At 45.6% G+C, this 24,304-nt stretch overlaps 1 protein-coding gene across 1 annotated transcript in view; it reads left to right on the top strand.

Annotated features, from left to right (window-relative positions):
• Nucleotides 1-23,001, top strand: part of ADAMTS15 (ADAM metallopeptidase with thrombospondin type 1 motif 15) — a 57,793-nt gene extending 34,792 nt beyond the window's left edge. The window contains exons 3-8 of the mRNA XM_058194327.1: nt 4,801-4,968; nt 8,432-8,715; nt 9,259-9,436; nt 10,702-10,883; nt 12,749-12,924; nt 14,447-23,001. Coding sequence (XP_058050310.1) covers nt 4,801-4,968; nt 8,432-8,715; nt 9,259-9,436; nt 10,702-10,883; nt 12,749-12,924; nt 14,447-15,230 — 1,772 coding nt within the window. The 3' untranslated portion in view covers nt 15,231-23,001. The remainder of the gene's footprint in view (nt 1-4,800; nt 4,969-8,431; nt 8,716-9,258; nt 9,437-10,701; nt 10,884-12,748; nt 12,925-14,446) is intronic.
• Nucleotides 23,002-24,304: the final 1,303 nt, after the last annotated feature.

Here is a 24,304-nt window from a genome sequence, read left to right as displayed (position 1 = left end):
ACAAAGTTCAAGAGACGCTGACAAGAAGCAATGGAATCAACGTTGCTTTTCTACAAAGAACCCAATGGCTCGTTGCTGCTCTTTTAAGCCTTATGGGAGTGGCCAATCATCTTCTGGCTTTACTCCCGAGTCGTCCTTTTAGCTTCAGCTGCTCTTGCTTTCTGGAAGCTCTTCGCATGCGTGCACTAGGAACAGGCTCTTCCTGTTCCTCTGCCTCTCTGCTGTCTGCCTCTGGAGGCTCCGGAGTCCGTGCATCGCTCCCAGATGGTCCTGGCTCCATCTCTGCCTCCGATACAGAGCTTCATCCAGGCCTTCCCCTGATTCCAGGACTGGCCCATTGTCCTCCCCAGCCTTCTCACTGTCCGACTCTGCTGCCAAGTCTGCAGGCTGCTGGTGGACCACAACAATTGGTCATCTATAGTTAGAAAAGAAAGAAACAGGAGATCAGGAACTGGGAGAACCCAGATCTCCAGAAGATGATTTCAAGCCAGCCTGTTTAAGCCTTTGAATCCAGCAGCATCAAAATTATTTGCAGCTTGTGCTTTGCATCTGCCTGGTTTCGCACGCTCTCCTTCCCATGTTTGGCTGACCATTCTTGGCCAGGAGTTTCAATCCATCAGCCAGTGACTTTGGAAGTGGTCACTTAACCCAAGCCACAGCCCAGAGGCAGAGCCCACACCTGTGGTTGGCACCTGCCAAACAGATTTTGCCAAGGAAACAGAGGGAGGGAGGGTGTGGATGTGTGTGGACTGAATCCATTTTTAACAGAAGAATTCTCTCTCTAATTAGGGAAAGAAAGCTTGACGTTTAAAATAAATCCCAGTACTTGATTCAGGAAGTCTTGACAATAGCAAAAGTTTAAGAATAGTTTTGTGGGAAACGCAGCCTTGTAAATGAATGTGTGTATATATGTTTGTGGAGGAAAAAAAGAGCAGCAGCCTGCAATTTTATTCCCTGCACCGAGGGAAAGGCTCAGTTGGAAGCTGCTGGAGAACAGCTGTTCGAAAGAGAAGGAATCCCAAGTGGAGGAGGACCTCTGAGTTCCTGGCTGTTCCCAGGCTTTGGAGATCCTGAAATAATATGTAATTGCTGGGATGCGTTAGACACACACCTCGATCCAGAGCGCCAGAGTGTCTCCTGAAGCGACAACCAAATGGCTTGGTTCTCATTTAGAGAGCAGAAAAGAGGATTTGGGGTTTAGGCGATCAAATCGTTCCGATTCAAAATAGCTCCCAAAATTAGAAATGGTTTCTTCACTGCAAATTAGATTCCTCTGGCTGGGATAGACCAGGTCTGTGGCAAGGCCCTTTTGCTGTCTTTTGATGGTTCCCTTCAGGATCGGTGACACTTTTGTCTGAGAGTGACTCATGCTGGATTAAATTCAGCTGCATTGTTTTGTAGGATAATCTCTTTACAGAGTCAACGATCACAGTGAGTGATAGATATCATGTAATGTCTGATAAAGCCAACCAACCAAAAAATCTGTGAAGACTGTACATTTTTGATTATCCTGTCTCTAGACCAGGTGTCCATTTTTGGCCCTTTGGGCCAATCACAAGAGACTCTGAGTTTGAATCCCACCTTACGCATGAAAGACAGCTGGATGATTTTGGGCCAATCACAGGAGACTGTGGGTTCTAGTCCCGCCTTAGGCATGAAAGACAGCTGGATGACTTTGGGCCAATCACAGGAGACTGTGGGTTCTAGTCCCGCCTTAGGCATGAAAGACAGCTGGATGATTTTGGGCCAATCACAGGAGACTGTGAGTTTTAGTCCCACCTTAGGCATGAAAGACAGCTGGATGACTTTGGGCCAATCACAGGAGACTGCGGTTCTAGTCCCGCCTTAGGCATGAAAGACAGCTGGATGACTTTGGGCCAATCACAGGAGACTGTGAGTTCTAGTCCCACCTTAGGCATGAAAGACAGCTGGATGACTTTGGGCCAATCACAGGAGACTGTGGGTTCTAGTCCCGCCTTAGGCATGAAAGACAGCTGGATGATTTTGGGCCAATCACAGGAGACTGTGAGTTTTAGTCCCACCTTAGGCATGAAAGACAGCTCGATGATTTTGGGCCAATCACAGGAGACTCTGAGTTTGAATCTCACCTTAGGCATGAAAGACAGCTGGATGATTTTGGGCCAATTACCGGAAACTGTGAGTTCTAATCCCACCTTAGGCATGCAAGACAGCTGGGTGACTTTGGTTCATCACTCAGCCGACCCTGCACTTGTAGAAAAACACCACAAGAAGAAAAAAAATGGGTTTCAAAGGCAACTTCTCAGTTACAGTGAGAAGCAGAATGCTTGGGTGAGATAGTTTACCACTTAATCTAGCAGGAGAACAGTCAATATTCTGAAATTACAATAAACAAATACAGGTTTAGTATAACTAGAGGTTCTTCCGCTAGTCCCGGTATGCCTGTGGCCTGTTTTCAGATGTTCCACCCAGCGTAGCTATGAATTTGAATAAGGAATTCTCTTTTTTGCCTCTTCTCCTCCCTGGTTTCTCATTTTTTCCCCCCTCAAGACATTCGAAAGGACAAGTATCTGCACACATAGCAAATGGTGTGAGTCTTGGCGAAGAAAACTGCTGGCTTGCAGGTCTTGCTGGCAGGAATTGCGCACTGCATCTGTTGTAAATTTATTGGCCTTTGAGGGACAACCTGATTAGAACACGAGAAGGAAGTTGTTTGTGGATCTAGGAAAGGGAATGCAGACTCACAACAGTTTTGCTGCAGGCCCTTGCAAAGCCTTATGCAACAGCGGTCACTTTGTTCATGGATTGTGGAAGAAAAAGCAAAGAGGAGGCGGAGGACACACAAACGAAACCTTGATGGAACCTCCAGACCAGGCCAAGTCCAACAGATTTATCTTGTGGTCTGTTCAGGTCTTGATATCTAGTGTCCCTATGTTGCCTGGGCAACATAAAAGAGACTTCTTTTTAAACCCCTTCATGATTCCTTCCATAATATATATCGGGGTCTCCAACCTTGGCAACTTTAAGACTTCTGGACCACAATTCCTCAGCCAGCAAAGCTTTAAGACTTGCGGACTTCAACTCCCAGAATTCCCCAGCCAGCAAAGCTTTAAGACTTGCAGACTTCAACTCCCAGAATCCTTCAGTCAGCAAAGCTTTAAGACTTGCGGACTTCAACTCCCAGAATTCCCCAGCCAGCAAAGCTTTAAGACTTGCAGACTTCAACTCCCAGAATCCTTCAGTCAGCAAAGCTTTAAGACTTGCGGACTTCAACTCCCAGAATCCTTCAGTCAGCAAAGCTTTAAGACTTGCGGACTTCAACTCCCAGAATTCCCCAGCCAGCAAAGCTTTAAGACTTGCAGACTTCAACTCCCAGAATCCTTCAGTCAGCAAAGCTTTAAGACTTGCGGACTTCAACTCCCAGAATTCCTCAGCCAGCAAAGCTAGCTGAGGAATTCTGGAAACTGAAGTCCACAAGTCTAAGAGTTGCCAAGGTTGGAGACCCCTGATCTCTATATATAAATGGGTTGAATCTGACCAGTTGTTCAGATAAGAAAATTGGTTTAATCAAGGGATGTCAAACTCGATTTCATGGAGGGTTGCATCAGGGTTGTGTTTGACTTCGGGGGGAAGGGGGGCTGGGTTGGGCATGGCCAGTGTGGGCATGGCCAGCTTGACGTCACTCATGTCAGGGATGCCTCTGGTGGCCTGAGTCAGGGATGAAATCCAGCAGGTTCTGACAGGTTCTGAAGAACCTGTAGCGGAAATTTTGAGCAGTTCGGAGAACCGGTAGCGGAAATTTTGAGTAGTTTGGAGAACTGGCAAATACCACCTCTGGCTGGCCCCAGAGTGCGGTGGGAATGGGGATTTTGCATTATCCATCACCCAGGAGTGGGAAGGGAATGGAGATTTTGCAGTATCCTTCCCCTGCCATACCCACCAAGCCACACCATGCCCACCAAGCCACGCCCACAGAACCGGTAGTAAAAAAAAGATTGTATTTCACCACTGGCCCGAGTGCTCTGCCAGCGAAAACGGGCAACCCTCTGCCAACAAAAACAGAGCTCAGGAGGGCCGCTCACAGCCCTCTTGAGCTTCATTTTCGCTGGCAGAGGCACTGCAGGCCAGTCCTTCGCTGTTTCCAGGCCAGATTTAAGCACTCCATGGGCTGGATCTGGCCCTCAGGCCTTGAATTTGACACACCTATTTTAATCAAAGGGGACACGGTGGCTCAGGGGCTAGGACGTTGAGCTTGTCGATCAAAAGGTCGGCAGCTCAGTGGTTTGAATCCCTAGTGCTGCCGTGTAATGGGATGAGCTCCCGTTACTTGTTCCAGCTTCTGCCAACCTAGCAATTTCGAAAGCATGTAAAAATGCAAGTAGAAAAAATTAGGGACCACCTTTGGTGGGAAGATAACAGCGTTCCGTGCGCCTTTGTCGTTGAGTCATGCCAGCCACATGACCACGGAGACGTCTTCGGACAGCGCTGGCTCTTCGGCTTTGAAACAGAGATGAGCACCGCCCCCTAGAGTCGGCAACGACTAGCACGTATATGCGAGGGGAACCTTTACCTTTACCTAGTTTAATCAATAACCAAATTGACCATGATTATGAACACAAGGACTGCTCTGGAATGAGAAGGACTCAAGTTTACTCTTTACCATCTTCTTTTTTGCATAAAGAAAAAAAAATAAGATTTCACTAAGAGGAAGGCATGTGGGAAGGAGGAACTAACAAACGCTTCTATTCATTGCTAATTTCATTTCTCGGGAAATGCCAGAATGCTGCCTGCAATTTTCAAACTGTAACTGTCTCTTTCTAGGACATGTATTCAACATGCCCCATGACAACGTGAAGGCTTGTGAAGAAGTCTTTGGTAAACTGAAGACCAACCATATGATGTCCCCCACTCTCATCCAAATTGACCGTATCAACCCATGGTCACCTTGTAGTACAGCAATCATCACTGACTTCCTGGACAGTGGACATGGTGAGGAGGGGAGAGGAGGTAGATTCGTGAAAGAGAGATGAAGGTTAGAGACTTCGGATGTGTGTCTGGAAACAGGATGGTAAATAATACCCTTGTCCCCGAAATGGAGTGGACGTGTCAGAATGTTAGCTGTGAAATGATACCTACTTAGAAGAAAGGAAAGAGGTTCAACTCCTGAAGCTATCTTTTCTCACCTTGAGTTCAGAGGTGGGCTGCTAGCAGTTCGCAGGGGTTTGGCAGAACCTCTAGCTAAGATTCTGTGTAGTTCAGAGAATCCCAAATCCTACAGCTCCTGATATGAGCTGTGGTGGCACACAAGTTAGAATGCAGTACTGCAGGCTACTTCTGCTGACTGCCGACTGCCGGCTGCCAGCAGTTCAGCAGTTCGATCCTGATCAACTCAAGGTTGACTCAGCCTTCCATCCTTCCGAGGTCGATAAAATAAGGATCCCGATTATTGGGGGCTCTGTAAACCGCTCAGAGACGGCTATAAAGCACTGTGAAGCAATTTATAATTGTAAGTACTCTTGCTCTTGCTATATGCAAGCACAGTATTAGACTGTGATTTTATTAAAGCCAGGTTTGGAATTGCTAAAAATATTCCCTTTAATTTGGATATACATTTTGCTACCGAATAGCCCTGAAATGTTAAGGTTCTTCCTTTAATTAAAAGAGAGAAAGAGACCAATCTTTTTGGAGAAAGGGAAACAAAATATTTCATCAAGACTTTTGTTAGCATCTCAGATAGTTTCTGCCCATTTTTAATGCTTGATCTTATGCTATCAAGATGTTTATGAGAATCTACTCTTAGGAGTGTAGAGAAACTGAACCCCTTAGAGAAGCTAGACCTGGAGGGCGTCGGAGATTCTTAAAACCAGCTGTCTAGAAAAATAGAATAATCACCCGATCAAGCTTTTTTGGCTCACTCCTCTACTTTTACTAAACAATTTACACTCGGAAAGCTGTAAATCATTAGGAATGCTAAGGCTGAATCTAATTTGGAACACCCATTTTAAAAGGATCTGGAACTGTATGGGAGCAGGTCAACTGTATTCTTCCTTGCCTGAAGATTTTTTCTCTTTTTTTAAAAAAATGGCATTTATATCAGATTTCTGTGCCAACCTCCAACCTACATATCCAAATCAGGTCACAGTTTAAAGATTTACTGTATTTTTTGGACTATAAGACGCTCCGAAAGACACACCCAGTTTTTGGGGAAGAAAACAAGGGGGGAAAAATCTGCTTCTGCCTCTCAGCAATTTACCTCCTTGCAGCAAAGAGCAAATAGCCTGGTCAGCTTCAGCACAGCCTGATTTAGCACAACCAGCTGATTGGCGATTGGATCGGCCTCCCGGAATACCACCTATCAGCTGTTCCAGGCTGCGGGGATCGCCACCGCCCGGTGCCGCCATCATTGCCCATCACTTCTGGTGCCTATCGCCACCTCCATGCACCCCATTTTTGGCCTCTGCACACTCAATATTTGACCCATTCCAGGCAGCAGGGATCGCAACCACTGCCACCTATCCACGCTGCCTGGAACGGACCAAAGACGGGATATGCAGAGGCCGAAAATGGGGCATGCGGAGGCGGCGATAGGCTGCAGCAGCAATGGGCAGCGACGGTGGCAATGGGTGGTGACAATCCCCACAGCCTGGAACAGCTAACAGGCGGTATTCCAGGAAACTGATCCAACCGCCAATCAGCTGCTTGTGCTAAATCAGGCTGTGCTGAAGCTGACCTGGCTGTTTGCTGTTTGCTGCAAGGAGGTAAATTGCTGGGAGGCAATGGCCGAAGGGTGGGGGCTGGCAGGAGGGTGGGGCTTTTGCAACATTAGCTGTATGTTGTGTCTTGCCCGCCCTCAGAGCAGCCGGGGCCTTCTTACCTGCTCCCGAACACTGAGGAATGTATGCCTCCCGGCCCAAGTCCTGGCTCCATGCCCACACAAACTGCAGAAGAAGGAGCATCTCCCGGCCCCAGCCCTGACTCCATGCCCAGGCAAACGGAGCAGCTAGACCCCTCCCCCTCCTCCACAGCAGGTGAGCCTGAGGAGGGTTTACTCCCAACAACAGCTGATTGGAGTAATCCTCGCATCAGAAGATTGGAGAGGCGGAGGCAACAGAAGGAAGGGAGGGGCAGGCCTTAATGAGTGCTGAGTCATGGAGCCACACCCCATGGCCTATATAAAGGATCTACTTTCTGGCAGTCTCTGAGTCAGGCAAAAGTCGAACTTATCTTGCTGAAGTCACTTACTGGTCTCCTGCCTGCTCTGAGGACTTTGCTAGGACTTTGGGCAGAGCTGATTCGGATTTCCCTGACCCAGCCGTCAGCGGAGGAGTGGGACACGACACTGTATAAGACACACAGACATTTCCACCCACTGTTTTGAGGAGGGAAAAGTGCGTCTTATACATTGAAAAATACAGTAAATCCTAATCACTGTGTTTTCACCTCTGTCACCACTGTCACTAGTATCGGTAACATAGAAAGAGAAATCATCCTGATGCTACAGAGCCATAGTATCAACCCTGAAGTTGGCTGAACTGACGCCATTTTTTATTTTCCTGCTTCAGTGCTGACACATACTAGAGCTGAGCGATAGGGAGGGGTGAATAGAGATAGCTGGGGTGCTGTAGCCAAAACAAAATGCTTTCCCTGGGGAACCAAGGACATTCCTGCAGGTGTTCAGAAGGAGGAGACTGAGGTCATCTAGCAACTGGACTGTATTCTGATTGAACCATACGACTGATGGTTTGGGGGAAGTGACAAACCAGGGATGAAATGCTCCCGGTTCTGATCGGATCTCACGATCCGGTAATAATCGTGGCTGGTGGTTCGGCAATCCAGTAGCGATGGCAGAGCAAAGCTCCTCCCACCTGCCTGGGTGTCATTACTTCCTGGTTTTAACCTTCTGTGTGTGCGCAGGTTTTGTGCATGCGCAGAAAGTCTACACACTCATGTGATGAACGCACGCGTGGCGTGTACACTTCCGAACCGGTAAGGAAGGTAAGTAGATTTCACCCCTGTGACAAACTTACACTTTTCATTAGGTGAAAACCACAGGAACTTTTAGAGTCGGGTTTTCACCAGATCTGTGCCAACATGATATTTCTAATGAAGCTATTCCTTGAGGACTTCACCTGCCTTGGAGTTTTGCGTGATAAAGAAATTATTACTTGGAACCCTGACACATAGTTGCTCAGTGGTTAGAATAAAATATTGCAGGCTGACTCTGCCCACTGCCAGGAGTTTGATCCTGACTGGCTCAAGGTTGACTCAGCCTTCCATCCTTCTGAGATCAGTAAAATGAGGACTCAGATTGTTGGAGGCAAGATGCTGACATTTGAAAACCGGTCAGAGAGTGCTGTAAAGTACCATGAAGTGGTATATAAATGTAAGTGCTATTGCTAATGGATGGTTCCCTTGGGATGACCTCCCATTGTATTCCTCTGTCTTCTCTCAGGTGACTGCCTCCTGGACCAACCCACCAAGCCGATCTCCTTGCCTCAAGAACTTCCCGGTTCCAGCTACAACCTCAATCAGCAGTGTGAGCTGGCCTTTGGCATTGGCTCCAAGCCTTGCCCGTACATGCAATACTGCACCAAGCTTTGGTGCACCGGGAAGGCTCGTGGTCACATCATGTGCCAGACCCGTCACTTCCCTTGGGCTGATGGCACCAGCTGTGGAGAAGGGAGGTTCTGTATGAGAGGTGCCTGTGTGGAGAGGCATAACATCAGTAAGTACCGGGTGAGTACTGTTGGCTCTTTGTGTAGAGAACAGCCCAACGATCGAGATTCACCAAAGTCTATAGTTCAGGCAACAGATATACTCTCTCATGCGCAATCAGGGAAAAAAAAAAGAGTATGCTAAGTAGGCAACCCAAGGTAATTCGATCCAGGCATAAATTGTGCAGAATTTAGAATTTTGGAAGCATCTAAATTAGCTATTGTACTCCACATGGATTTGGATAGTTGTACTCATATTCTCCTGAGTCATTGCTGATTTGGTTTGTTATGCTTTGGCTTAATCCACTTAAGAAAATTGCAGAGATCTGCACCAGCAGTTGATTTAATTGCTTGTTAGTTTCCACAACGAGTCAGCTCTTTCGAAATGCTAGGGCGAAAAATGATTCCTAATCGGATGATTATTTTTTTTTAAAAAAAATGCTGAAGAAGCATTGTGCACGCATTTCATGGTCCCAGCTAGCCAATGCATTGTGTTCCTTCAGCAAAAAATAGGGACAGCATCTTTGTAAGTTTTGCATCTGCTCAATGTTTTATGTCCTGACAGGTGGATGGCAACTGGGGGAAATGGGCACCTTATGGATCCTGTTCAAGGACATGTGGTGGAGGTGTCCAGTTGGCGAAACGTCAATGCAACAATCCCCCTCCAGCCAATGAAGGGAAGTATTGCGAAGGGGTTCGAGTTAAATATCGCTCCTGCGGTTTGGATCCCTGCTTTGCTTCAGGTGAGACTTAATGAAGGTACCACAGTCATGATGGCTGATCATTCCTTTGGAAGGGAGACCACGACTAGACTAGGTTTTGGTCCAGGAGTTAAGGCATCAGACTAGAAACCAGCTGATTTTTGAGCTCTACCCCTGCCGTAAATGTGAAAGCTGGCTGGGTGACTTGGGCCAATCACCAGGAGATGGTGAGTTTTAGTCCCACTTAAAGCATGAAAATTGGGTGGGTGACTTTGGGTCAATTACCAGGAGATGGTGAGTTCTAGTCCACCTTAAGCATGAAAGCTTTCTGGGTGACTTTAGGTCAATCACCAGGAGACGGTGAGTTCTAGTCCCACCTTAAGCATGAAAGCTGTCTGGGTGACTTTGGACCAATCACCAGGAGATGGTGAGTTTTAGTCCCACCTTAAACATGAAAGCTGGGTGGGTGACTTTGGGTCAATAACCAGGAGATGGTGAGTTTTAGTCCCACCTTAAACATGAAAGCTGGGTGGGTGACTTTGGGTCAATAACCAGGAGACGGTGAGTTCTAGTCCCACTGTAAGCATGAAAGCTGTCTGGGTGACTTTGGGTCAATCACCAGGAGACAGTGAGTTCTAGTCCCACTGTAAGCATGAAAGCTGTCTGGGTGACTTTGGGTCAATCACCAGGAGACAGTGAGTTCTAGTCCCATCTTAGGAAAGAAAGACAGAGCTGGGTGACTTTTATCCAATTGCCAGGAGTTCTAGTCCCACTTTAAACCATGAAAGCTGGCTGGGTGACTTTGTGTCTGGGTGACTCCCTCTCAGCCCAAATCCACTTGCAGAGTTGTCATTGTGGGACAATAGGAGAAGGAAGGCGATATTAGGTGAGGCATGAGCCATGTTGTGAGTATTAGGTATGCGAGGAGGAAGGAGGTATTAGATAACTCACCATCTTGAATTATTTATAAAAATAAAAGCAGGATAAAAAAAATCTGGGCATTACAGAGAGAAAATGTTCGTTGGATTGGCTCCTCTGCTTCATGTTCAAGTCCCATATTTATGAACATGTGCAATGTTGTCTAAAGATTCCACTAGATCAGGGGTCTCCAACCTTGGCAACTTTAAGCCTGTTGGACTTAAAGCTTTGCTGTTGGACTTAAAGCTTTGCTAGCTGGGGGATTCTGGGAGTTGAAGTCCAACAGGCTTAAAGTTGCCAAGTTTGGAGACCCCTGCACTAGATGGTCCGTCTATTTGTGATGGTAGGAACCAGCTCCTAAAATTATTTCTGAAACTGATTTCTTATAGTTCCAGGGAAGAGTTTTCGGGAAGAACAATGTGAGGCTTTCAATGGCTACAACCACAGCACAAATCGGCTCACCGCCATTGTTTCTTGGGTCCCCAAATATTCTGGGGTGTCTCCCCGGGATAAGTGCAAACTCATCTGTCGAGCCAATGGAACTGGCTACTTTTATGTTTTAGCCCCAAAGGTAGGATTTTTCTCCTCCTCCTCCCCCTCCTCCCCCCCTCCCCCCCTCCTCCCCCTCCTCCTCCTTTCTTCTTATGTTGGATGGCAGCACAGATTTAAGACAAAGTCGATATGGCTGAAAAAAAGAGGTGCATCCATTGGGTATTTTAAAATGAAAGGAATGTATTTTAATAAACGTTCAATGTAGAGAAAAAGAGAAATTGTAAAGGGATGTTTGTTGAAGGGCAATTGATTAAAGTTATTTAGATTTAGTTCCATAATTTATTTACATTAAACGTTGACAAATGATCGTCTTTCCCTTGTTCTTCATTTGGATTCATTAAACCTACACATGTACTCAATGATAATACTACAACTTCTGTTCACAATTATTTGTGTAATGTTTGCAATCACATTTTGCTGGCTTCCATGCGAAGCAGAGCCTTGGTTTTTAATGGGAGCCGTGGACAATTCTGTGATAAAATAGTTGGCTTACAACCATAATTGAACCTGGAATTACAATCATAAGTTGCTGCAGTTGTGACCAGACCCGATTTTTTGGACATTATTTTCAGTAGTTCTTCAGTGAACACCATGGCTATTAAATGAACGCCATGGTTGTTAAGCAGCTCACTTTTCCCACATGATATATTTTGCTAGAAAGTGGAAGGAAATCTAGATTGCAGAAAAAATGACTTCAGTAACAGAGTTGTTAATGCCGGGAATGCACTACCTGACTCTGTGGTCTCTTCCCAAAATCCCCAAAGCTTTAACCAAAGACTATCTACTATTGACCTCACCCCATTCCTAAGAGGTCTTTAAGGGGCGTGCATAAGAGCACCAATGTGCCTACCGTTCCTGTCCTAATGTTCCCCTAGATTGTATCCAACTCGTATAACTATTTCATGCTTATACCTATATATATGCTTATATGTCGTATGGTAATTTCATACTTATGCTTATATATACCATTGTGACAAATAAATAAATAAATAAATAAATAAATAAATAAATAAATAATGAAATGCTGGAAACCAGCAAAAAACATTGCAAATTGCAGGGTGAGCCAGTTGCCAAGTGCCCATAATGTGATCATTTAACTGGGGTTATTTATGAGCATGAAAAAAGGTTGTTAAGTAGCTCTTTTTGGGAGGGAGAGGCAGGGATCCATCACAACTTTGAACTGTCGTTAAGTGACTGGACGTAAGTCAAGAACTACCTGTGTTACAGCGTAGCTAGGATGCTACTCGGAATCATTTTGGCAGTTTTGAAACTTCATCCCTGGCCCACTTCCGAATGGTCCCCAAGATCTCAGTAATATCTTTTTTAAAAAAATCAAGATTCATGTACAGGTACTCATCATACAAGGGACACGGTGGCTCAGTGGCTAAGACGCTGAGCTTGTCGATAGAAAAGTTGGCCGTTCAGTGGTTCGAACCCTAGTGCCGCGTAACGGGGTGAGCTCCCGTGACTTGTCCCAGCTTCTGCCAACCTAGCAGTTCGAAAGCACGTAAAAAATGCAAGTAGAAAAATAGGGACCACCTTTGGTGGGAAGGGAACAGCGTTCCGTGCGCCTTTGGTGTTTAGTCATGCCGGCCACATGACCACAGAGATGTCTTCGGACAGTGCTGGCTCTTCAGCTTTGAAACGGAGATGAGCACTGCCCCCTACAGTCGGGAACAACTAGCACATATGTGCGAGGGGAACCTTTACCTTTATTTATCATACATAGTACTGCAGAATATTCAACCACACAACAAAAGTCCTAATGAAAATTGGGGCAATTAGATTCTATGGGCAGAGCAAGGGATAACATTTCCTTTGCATGGGTAGGGATGACTGATGATTACCTGTTTCCAAAACAAATTGAATCGTTCTGATTTCCAGGTGGTGGACGGTACACCGTGTTCTCCAGACTCTAGCTCGCTATGCGTCCAGGGGAAATGTATCAAAGCTGGGTGCGATGGGAAACTCGGTTCCAAAAAGAAATTCGACAAGTGTGGCGTGTGTGGAGGAGACAACAAAAGCTGCAAGAAAGTTTCAGGCTTGTTCACCAAACCCATGTGAGTGTTCTGACCTATGCTCCCTTAAAAAGCAGGAAGCAGGAATTGGTCCCGGCAAAAACCTCTTTTATTTACACGACTGTGAATTACTTTCATTCACAGTCAGCAAGGTTTGTCCAAACAGTTTTTCAAAGGAATATTTATCAACACAAACCTTATCTCGCTTGGCAAGCTGCCACGTAACTTGTTTCCAAATGCAGGGTAAGGCAAAACTTGGCACAGAGTCTCTTAGAGTCATGAACAGAACTTGAAACTACCAAAAGAACGAATTGTTTCCTGCAAAATCCCCCTCCCCGTTCACTCCTCTTTTGTTTCCTTTGGGAGGGGCCAATCATCTCTAAAGTGTGGCTTTACTCCCAAGTCAACCCTGCTTTCTGAGTTGTCCTTGTCTTCTGGCAGCTCTGCACATGCGCACACTGTGAACAGGCTCCAGCTGATCCTCTGCCTCGCTGCTGTCTATCTCCCTCTCTGCCTCCAACACAGAGCCCTCATCCAAGCTTTCCCCAGCCCCCAGGACTGGCCTATGTTCCTCCCCAACCTCCTCACTGTCTGACTCTGTTGCTAGGTTTGCTGGCTGCCAGCAGGCCACAACAGCGAGTGAACTTTAGGTAGAGTCAGTGAAAAGCCAGCATAAAGACTGAATGGATCTAGCTAGACCAATGTCCTGGTTTCGTGCAAGGCTAGATGTTTTGCTAGATCCGTATCCGAGGCTTAACTGAATGACTGAATCAACCCATCTTCTTGGTCCTGTCGATATATTGAATTGTAAATTAATGGGCAATGTTTGTGCCATACCTTTCTGAGAGAACAAACAAGACATCTGAGGAAAATGAACGCATCATTTTTGTGGCAGAAGCCTAGTGTGTTAACAGTTTTCAAAATTCCCCAGTGCTGGAACTCAGAGCATCCATAGCTCAGAATCCATTCTCCATGCTTAAATCTATTAAATCAGCTGAAATTTGTGGTCCCGTATAGGGACACAGCATGAATTCACCTGCTTTGCATCATTGTCTTACCTTTGCAATCCTTTGTAAGGTCTGGGAGCCATCTTTTACATTAGGTCTTCAGGCCTGCCACATTTACTACTGTGGGAACCTTGGGGGAGGGGAGATTTTATGGAACGGGGTGATATATAGTCATAATAACATTCTTTTCTCAGAAAGTCAAGGTCAACTTGCCTTGCACCTGGAAAGCTGGAACTGGGAGGCATCTCCAGTTGGGACGATGTTTGATTGGACCATGTGATGGACTTGTGGGTGTTGGGCAGGGACGTGAACTTTTCTTTGGGTGGGGAAAGCCTGGAAACTTTCAGATTCGGGTTTCCCCAGATGTGCCAATATGACATCTCTACTAAATGCAACTTTGAGGAAACTCAAGCCTTGGAGATTTATTTCATTGGGGGTGTTACTTGGAACCCTGACACCCTGGTTGTTTTGGCCAACACAAGTCAAGTATCTCGTAGATGAATTTGCTAACTCTTATTAATGCTTTGTCTTCCTTCTATCTTTTGTCTTTCTTCTAGGCATGGCTACAACTTTGTGGTGCTCCTTCCAGCTGGCGCCTCCAGTATTGACATCCGTCAGAGAGGTTACAAGGGTCTGATTAGTGATGACAATTACCTGGCCCTGAAGAATGCACATGGGAAATATCTTCTGAATGGACATTTTATTGTCTCCGCGGTGGAAAGGGACTTAATAGTCAAGGGCAGTGTGATTCGCTATAGTGGAACAGGTACAGCAGTGGAAAGCCTCCAAGCCTTTATGCCCATCCAGGAACCCCTGACGGTGGAAGTGCTATCAGTTGGGAAGATGACACCACCTCGTGTACGCTACTCCTTCTACTTGCCCAAAGAAAGCAAAGAGGACAAGTCTTCCTACCACCGTAAAGATGGGAAGCGTCCTCCAGTCCTCAACAACAGTATTCTCAGCTTATCCAACCGCCTGGACCTGGGTCAGCTGGATTACAAACGCCCCACTTACAAATGGGCTACCACCAATTGGGAAGACTGCTCGGTCACTTGCGGCAACGGTTTGCAGAAACGCATGGTGCTGTGTCGCGACGCCCTTGGCCAGCTGGCCTCCTCTTGCGATGCCACTCAGAGGCCTGTTGACATCAGGATATGTGGAGATCCTTGCCCGACTTGGGAGGCATCTCCCTGGTCCTCGTGTTCCAAAACTTGTGGCAGGGGGTTTAAAAGGCGCATGCTGAGATGCACGGGGCGGGGCGGCACCCTGCTGCCCCGCGAACGCTGCAACCTCAGGAAGAAACCACAGGAGTTGGACTTTTGCACCCTGAGACCTTGCTGACCGGGCTGTCTCTCTCATTGACCAAAGTCAAATGGGCTACTTTCTGACTCTCGGTGATCAAGTGGCTGAAAGTGTAAAAATAGCCTCTGGGGGGGAGGGAGGGAGTGGGATCCAGCTGAGTCGAAGGAGGTCCGCTACGTAGTGCATTTTGACCAAGGACATTCTAAGAGGGGAGAAGAAGAGTACCAATAAGAAAGGGGCTTGACAGAGGTTTGACCATCCAGTCACTTAGTAGTAAAGCAGAAGTAAACAACTACCTCGGAACTGCCCAAACCTCCTAGAAGTTATCACCATTCAACCATGTATTCTGTGGCCCTGAAAAAGAAGGCAAGGCCAGAATTGAAAAAGCAGCACTATCTTGAGATGGACCAAAGCCAAGGAAGGCGATTCTTTAGAGCCATGGTTCTAAATCCTTTCCAAAATAAAAAAAAAAGATCTAAAACATAAAAGGGACTCTAATGACCACCCACCTCCTCCTTCAACTCCTAGAGTTATAGCGGACCGTAAGGAAGGGCCATTGAACCTAGAACAAAGGAATTGCCGGACTTCCATGAGCATAACATGGTACCCCTAAGAAAGTGATATCGTAGCTCTGATGGAATTGCAGGTCTCTAGACACACGCGGGTTTCATACTTCCGTGCAGGACTAATAACCAGTCACTGATTGGTAGTTACCAATTAACATTTATGAGCAATGTGCATTTTAATGGTGCTGGACCAAATTGCCTCTGAAGTGTTGGCTTTGCCTGCTTCTCATGGTTCGTGCCAAGAGATCTACCATGTTGGGTAAGGTGGAGCTGCATCTTATTTTTCCTGTGGCTTAGTGAACAGGAATGCGTCTTTTGTCTTTTCTTCCCTGCTTTTGTTATTTAAGCCCACATATCTTCCAGGGTCACTGTTTCATGTTAGAATTCTCCCAGTGGTGAAATCCATTTTTTTTTTTTACTACTAGTTCTATGGGTGTGGCATGGCTTGTTGGGTGTGGCTGGGTGGCAGGGAAAGGATACTGCAAATTCCCCATTCCCTCCCCACTCCTGGGGGAAGGATACTGCAAAATCTCCATTCCCACTGCACTCCAGGGGAAGGATACAGCAAATTCCCCATCCCCTCCCCACTCCTGGGGGAAGGATACAGCAAATTCCCCATCCCCTCCCCACTCCTGGGGGAAGGATACTGCAAATTCCCCATTCCCTCCCCACTCCTGGGGAAGAATACTGCAAATTCCCCACTCCCTCCCCACTCCAGGGGAAGGATACTGCAAAATCTCCATTCCCACCCCACACCAGGGGAAGGATACTGCAAATTCCCCATTCCCTCCCCACTCCAGGGTAAGGATACTACAAATTCCCCATTCCCTCCCCACACCAGGGGAAGGATAGTGCAAAATCTCCATTCCCTCCCCACTCTGGGACCAGCCAAAGGTGGTATTGGCTGGTTCTCCGAACTGCTAAAAATTTCTGCTACCAGTTTGCCAGAACCTGTCAGAACCTGCTGGATTTCACTCCTGAATTCTCCCATCCACAATGCATCTGCAAAATACACGTGAACACCTGGGTTCAGGCCAGGCTAGCTTTGTCCTTTGTATGAAAAAAATATATGAAAAGGTGATAAATTTAAATGTTTCCAGGATGCTTCTGCTGGTGTACTTGAACAAGTAAGGGAGAAAGTATAGTTGTAACTAATGCCCAACTAATCAAAGAGAGAACCAAGCTAGAACTAAAGAGAAATTTCCTGACAATTAGAACAATCAATCAGTGGAACTGTTTGCCTCCGGAAGTTGTGGTTGCTCCAACACTGGAGGGTTTAAAAAGAAAAGATTGGACAACCATTTGTCTGAAATGGTATAGGGCTTCCTGCATAAGTAGGGGGTTAGACTAGAAGACCTCCAAGATCCCTTCCAACTCTGTTATTCTGTTAGATTGAGCAACGATCTTATCTGTCATACAGAAGCATCTTCTGTCATCCTGTGCTGAAAACCTATTAGGGTGATATTGCACCTTAATGTTTTCTATATAAATTCTATAAACTAAAATCAAATTGTTAACATAGCTATTGTTTTCCAACCTGGTGGGCATGTGAAAAGATATCGTTCCCATCTCATGAAAAGCAGAATATTCCTGGATCTTATAGATAGCTTAAAGGGTAGCGTTTGGTGCGTACCTGTTCTGTTTCCCTCCCCCCAATACTCCCAGCAAAGAGTCAGTCAAAGGCCTTCTTTTCTAATTTATTCACATAGATAAATGTCCTGGCCACGTCTACCCACGGGCCTGCCAAGTTTCTGGAGATAACGAGGAAATTATAGATAAGGCCAGAATTACTCACGAATATATTCTTCCCTCCATTGATACAGTTTGCCCGTGCAAATTCATTGCTTTGTCCAAGATAAAAAACCAGGAAGTCCCGCCTCCTATTTATAGTCTCTGCAGATGTCACTGCATGACAATCATTCCTTGGCTTTATCCCAACGCTGCTTCTGCTGCGCGCGCCGGTCACATTTGCGCAGTCTTGCATCACTCCAAAACTGTTCTTGGGGCGTTGCCAAATCACAAGAAGGCTCAAGAGAATCAGGCCTTGCCGGCCCCTCCTCCTCCCTTTGAGTGGGTGCCAGGGAGGGAGAGGGCCCAAGAGAAGCAGGGCTTGCCAGGTCTTCTCCCTCACTTTCTGAATCATCCGAGTCCAGGAGTCCGGGTCCAGGAACCTGGGTCACAACAGTACCTTCCCATAAGATAGACCAGTATAACAGCTTGCCACCAGAAGTTGTAGGGGCTTCATCCCTGGAGGTTTTTAAACTGAAACTGGACAGTCATTTGTCCGAAATGGGATAGGTTCTCCAGCTTGATCAGGGGGCTGGTCTAGAAGACCTCCAATATCCCTTCCAATTCTATTCCGATTCTGATTCAGGTGGGAATATAGTTCATCCTAAGGCAAAGCAAGGCAGGACAAATGTTGCATGAAGTGAAACACTGTCCAGAGTCAAGGTCCTTGATTGTGTCATCTTAGGGTTGTTGGTTTAGGATCTAGTCTCTACATCTTTCTTTAGGGACACCAGACAATATTCTTAGGCAACTGCCGGGATTTCTTACAGCAATCATTATACTAGCCTTTGGCAGCCAAAGAACAAATTAATAGGCCATTCCTATTATCTGCAGGTGAAAACAGCTGTTGACAATGCTCCAGAAGACAATCCAATTTCCATAGTATTTGTTCTATCCTCCTTCGCCTCCGTCTGAGTGATGGCTTAATTAGCCGGCACTATCAGCTCTGGCAGCAAAATAGTCTGCCAAGTATCTCTATTATCTCCCTTGACGCCGATGAGTCACCCAAGAACAAACTTCAGCTCTTAGTTAATCAGTTGATTTGCCTGCTACGAAGAGGCACAGCAGTTCTTGCTGCCTTTATATCCTGTGGGGTGTGGCTCCATGACTCAGCATTTCCTAGGCCTGCCCCACCCCTGCTTCTGTTATTGCCTCCTCTCCTGCCTACGAAACCTAGGGTCCAACCAAGCCTGATTGCCATCAGCTGGGTCTGGAGGCGTGGCCTGGGGGGGAAGTCAGGGGATGGAGGCCTCGTTATCTCCTCCACCTGGCCTGCCTCTGGCTCCTGGAGCTGAGCCAGGGAAGCCGGTGCTACCAAGGTAAGTCCTGATGGCCCTTCCCCCTCACTTTCCAAGTCATTTTCTGGCAGGAGGCCCGGCTTCAAGTCACTTTCTGGCAGGAGGCCTGGCTTGGGGGGCGCAGACACAACATCTACTTACCTTCCCTACCCGTTCGGATGTGCATGCGCTGTGACATGCGTCATGTGTGCACGGCGATCCTCTGCGCATGCGCAAACTCTTCTGCGCATGCTCAGAGGGTAAAAAACAGATTACTTCCTGGTTAAAACCAGGAAGTAATGACAACCGGAAGGGTGGGTGGAGTTTTGAGCTGCCATCGTTACCGGTTCTCCGAACCACTGGCCATCATCACTACCGGTTTGGCCGAACCGGGCCGAACCGGGAGCATTTCACCCCGGTTTGATATCTGTGGATTCTATAATAGTAGTAAGCATCCCCCACTCCACAAAATGCACACTTTGATGTCTGGAGTAGAAATAAAAGCCAAAAATCTTCTCTGGCCTCAAGTGTGTATCTTGGTGAAAGACAAGTTATGCTAAGAGCTTCTGAGACTTTACATTCTTCCTCCAGATTTTTCATGCCTTCCCCCCCCGCCCCGAAATAATCATGGGCTTCTTTTCAGCCACATGTAGCAAAGAGAGGAACTCTTTGGGGTTTTTCAAAATGGTGCTTCTTATACGAGTTTTTTTGGTTCTATTTTTGAATAGGATTTCTATTTACAAAAAAGTAGGACCATTCCTCTCTCTCTCTCTCTCTCCTTCAAGAATGTTTACAAGAATGTTTTTTTTTAAAAAAACTGTGTTATACTCACAAAACAGAGGTGGTATTCACTTATCTTCGCTACCGGTTCACAAATGTGAGCGCACGCACCACCTCTATGCATCCATCCATAGAGCTTTCTGTGCATGCACAAAAATGGGACATTACCGGTTTGCCTGAACTGGTTAGAACCGACTAAATATCACCACTGTCACAAAACCATGAGCAAAGATAATGGGGGTGTTGTGGTCCGTCAGCAGACTACAGAGCTGGCAACAGAATCGGACAGCGATGAGGTTGAGGTGGGGCCAGGGCCATCGGGGAGTGAAGTGCGGACTCCAAAGCCTCCAGAGACTGATAGTAGTGAGGCAGAGGAACAGGAGGAGCCTGTTCCTAATGCACGCATGAGAAGAGCTGCCAGAAGGCATGAGCAGCTCAAGCAGAGAGGACAACTCGGGCCAAGAGATGATTGGCCCCTCCCATAAGGCGTTTCAGCTTTGCCGGAAAACAACATTGTAGCTGCGTCTTCTCCTTCATCTTCTGCTTCATCTATGTCTTTGTTTTTGTGATTTCTGGACGTTTGCCAGGAAGGGCCTTTGGCAGTTTCCCTAATTGGACCAAGGTTTGTGAGATAACTGAGGAATTTGTGTTGGGAGGCATTTGTTTTACTTCGAGTTGAACGACGGTGGGAATGAAGTAATTCTCAGCTGTTCGAATAAAGTTTGTTTTTCCACGGACTAAGTTTATTACAACCTACTTGGGCCTGGGTCACAACAGGGGGCTTATCCAACCCTGTTGAAATGGCTCCATGGAAACCAATAGATTTATTTTAGAGGAGCAGAATTAGACCTTTTATGGGGAAGGCTTCTTTTTACCTTGAGCTGGTAGGAAGAAGAATTATGAAGATTCATTGGCCAATACCGTAGTGTGTAGAATGGTGAATTTCTGGACTGGGCAGAATTGTTTTTGGTGTCCTTCTTCTCTAGTATACTGTATTTCCACGGTGCTTGACTGCTATTATTTCTAGACCTTTGTATAGAATTTAGGTAATGAAAGTTTTTGAAGGGTTCTAAAATTAATCCGTGGAGTCCAAACCAACAGATTAATTTCTCACGCTTCCAGCACACACTTTTATGTGAAAGCATTCATATCGAACATATCAACCCTGTTAAGGTTGATTTAAGAAGTCCTTTGAAATTTGACCAATTTCAGGATCATTTGCTGAGTGAATTCAGGTACTTTTTAAAAATTGACTATCTGATTTTACTAAAAAAGAAAGGGGCGGGGCGGGGCTATGGCATGAACTTGAGCAAGGTTGCTATTGGTGCAGACTTGAGTTCATTGCTCTTGTTCCCCCCACCCCAAGTTTCTTTTGACAGCTAACCTGGTATAATATATGTTTTTGGGTATGGCTATGTCCTTGAGTACGTTGATAATTCCAGTGGGTCTCTAGGGATGAGAAATTCCAGAAAGTATTATCTATCCGCTGTAAATGTCCGCTAAATAGGAAAGTTAGGTTGTGTAACAGGTTGGCTTTAGAACCCATTTCAGAACTGGGTTGTTTTTTTATTATGATTATTTAGCTGTCACTTGTCAAATTTGCAGCTGGTCTTGGTCACTATTACTTGGTTTTTCAATTGGCTCCCGGGGAATAATCAATCATGGCCTGTCTCGATGTGTCATGCTGGTTATGACACACTTCCCCATTCAAAGGAAGCAATGAGTCATTGAATATTTATGGGAACATGGGGCTCTGGAACCAGTTGGGTGGTGGACTTTTTCCAGCAATGGCTGTTCTAAGGCTCTGGGCGTCAGATGCTTAAAGAACAATGTCAAAGATGCTGAGGCCTAACTAATCTTCCAGATAGATGTATTGGCTCCCGCCAGCTCATAAAAATTCACACTTCCTCTTATTGTCAGGTCAGTTTCTGGTTCTGATTACATCACAAGCTTTTGTCCATTTTAATTTTTATTATCCTGCCAAGACCTTTCTCTAAACGATTCCGGAGTCGGTAGGTTTAAAGAGACATTATGAAATCCATCGCTCCCATTATTTAGAGAAAAGGGGATGACTAAATCCATTTAATTCTATGGTGTACAATTATCTACGTCTCTAAGGAAAGCAAACGGCAGACGGTGGAAGGCGACCGTCTTCCTCCTATAAATATGGTGTGCGTACTTGTGTTTGTGTGTATGTGAACTGTTTAAGAATCCTAGGAATTGTAGTTTGGCAAGAGTAATGAGAAATGTCAGTAAGAAATTACAGTTCTTGAAACAAACAGCTTTGTTTCCCAAGCTCCCTTGGGGAGAAGAAACAGCTGTTCAACTAATTTAGGTTTCTAGTTATGTCCACCAACTCAACTGTTTTGTCTTCCCTCGTCCCAAAAGCTTTGCAGATGTGTGTATATTTGTGGGGAGGTTCAAATGCTAAACGATTTCTTCACAAACACACACACCCTGCCTAGTATACACCTGAATCACGATGCGATGATTGTTTGCAGAGGGATCTCGTTTCTTTCTTTGGATTGATAAACGTGTCAGTGTCAAATATTTTGTGCCCTTGCCACTCATCTAGCCAAAATGTAGGTATCTATTTTCCCTGGTTAAGATAAGTTGCGATTACATTCCATTGTCTGTGGAAATCCTCAGTCATCCAGGTCATGGTTGTCTCAAAAGTGCTTTCTTTCTTTCTTTCTTTTTTTTAAAAAGGCAACTGGACTTTTTTTTCCCTTGAAGACATTTCGCTTCTCACCCAAGAAGCTTCTTCAATTCTGACTTGAACTGAAGAAGCTTCTTGGATGGAGAAGGGAAATGTCTTCAAGGAAAAACAAAGTCCCAGTTGTCTTTTGAAGAAAGCCTCTTTGGGACATTCCATTCCATCAAATTCTGAAATTTGGAATTGAGGGCGGAAGAGGCTGAGACTTGCCAAAAGAGTTTCAGAAAATCTTAAATATTAAAAAAATAGGGGGTAACATCCTACAATACATCGATGATGCAAATATAGATTAAGCACAGACCTCAAGTGGAATGTTGATTTCTCCCAGGACGGATCTGATTGGATGTTTTTAAAGATTTCTCCTCCCCCTTTATTCATGGATTGGCCTATCATGTCTCTCAGAGGTTTGCCTTAAACTTTTCACTTCCACAACAGTTGTGTCTCGTAAACTATACAGCACTGAAGTCCTTGTTTTGGTTTTGGTGATACTGGGGGGAGAAGGGCTTTTAATTGTAATGTGGGTTTTTAATAGTTCTTTTGCAAAATATACAGCAAAAGGATGGAAATGCCTATGGTACTGGGTGCTTGGTGTATACCATGTATACTATATGTCAGTTTTCTGCTCTTTGTGTGTCAGTGGCAAACCTGAAATAAAAATAGTTAAATATTTAAAGAATTTTGTCTTTTGTGATGCGATCTGAGTCCTGCTTTCAATAATCCTATCAGCGTTAAGTTGTAATTTGACCTTATTACTCAATTTATGAAAGTTATTTTCAATCTACTGGAGGAAGGATGGAATCAGAAAGAGTCTTGTAAACCCCTTTTTAACTAATACGTTTTTATTAAAAAGGCGTTTCGCTTCCAGGAAATTGTGAGTTCTAGTCCTGCCTTAGGCACGGAGCCAGGTGGGCGATCAGGGGCCAGTCACTCCCTCTCAGCTGTAAGAAGAAGGCGATATCAAACTACTTCTGAAGAACCTGGCCAAGAGAACATCTGGGAGGAGTCCAGGCAGTTGCCAGAAGTTCAATCTGACTTGAAGACTCTCTCCTCTTTGCAAATCTAGTGGATCTACTGCACTCTGTGAACCATATGTGCCATATGCCATATCGCAAGCCCTTTCAATGGACTGGCAATGGTCCAAGGAGAATGCTACATTCTCATTTTATTTCTTGTGATGATAAATATTTAAAATTTATGGTCATCTTTAAAAATGTTGAAAGGATGTTGTGGACATATAATGGCTAGTATTGTTCCTTCCTCCCTCCCTCCTTCCCTCCTTCCCTCCCTCCCTCCCTCCCTCCCTTCCTTCCTCCCTTCCTTCTTGCCGGCCTGCCTGCCTTCCTCCCTCCCTCCCTCCCTTTTTATTTTATAAGAATGCTTACAAAATCTAGGGTCCAGCAGCAGTTTTGGAAATAAAGTTAAACCTATTTTTTAAAAAAATACAAATACATAAAGGTAAAATTTCCCATGTCCAGTTGTGGGAGCCAGTGTTGTCCAAAGACATTTTCTATGGTCAAGTGTCCAGCATAACTATAGGCCAAAGGTACACAAGAATGCTGTTACCTTCCCACCAAATTGGTACCTATTAATCTACTCGCATTTGCATGCTTTCGAACTAGATGAGCATACGGTGGTGCAGTGGTTAGACCGCAGTATTGCAGGCTACTTCTGCTGACTGCCAGGCTGCCTGCAATTTGGCAGTTTGAATCTCACCAGGCTCAAGGTTGACTCAGCCTTCCATCCTTCCGAAGTGAGTAAAATGAGGACCCAGATTGTTGGGGGCAAGAGGCTGACTCTAAACTGTTTAGAGAAGGCTGTAAAACACTGTGAAGTCTAAGTGCTATTGCCATGCTATATACATATGCAAATGTATACATATATGCATACACATCAGGGGTGGTATTCGCTACCAGTTCGCAAATGTGAGTGCTCGCACGCTCGCTTCGCTTGCACAGACCACCTCCATGCATGTGCCTTCCGTGCATG

This window comes from Ahaetulla prasina, chromosome 9, assembly GCF_028640845.1.
Source record: "Ahaetulla prasina isolate Xishuangbanna chromosome 9, ASM2864084v1, whole genome shotgun sequence".
NCBI classification, from domain to species: Eukaryota; Metazoa; Chordata; class Lepidosauria; order Squamata; family Colubridae; genus Ahaetulla; species Ahaetulla prasina.
Note: the sequence above shows the minus strand (reverse complement) of the source record. Positions and strands in the feature narration are given on the sequence as shown.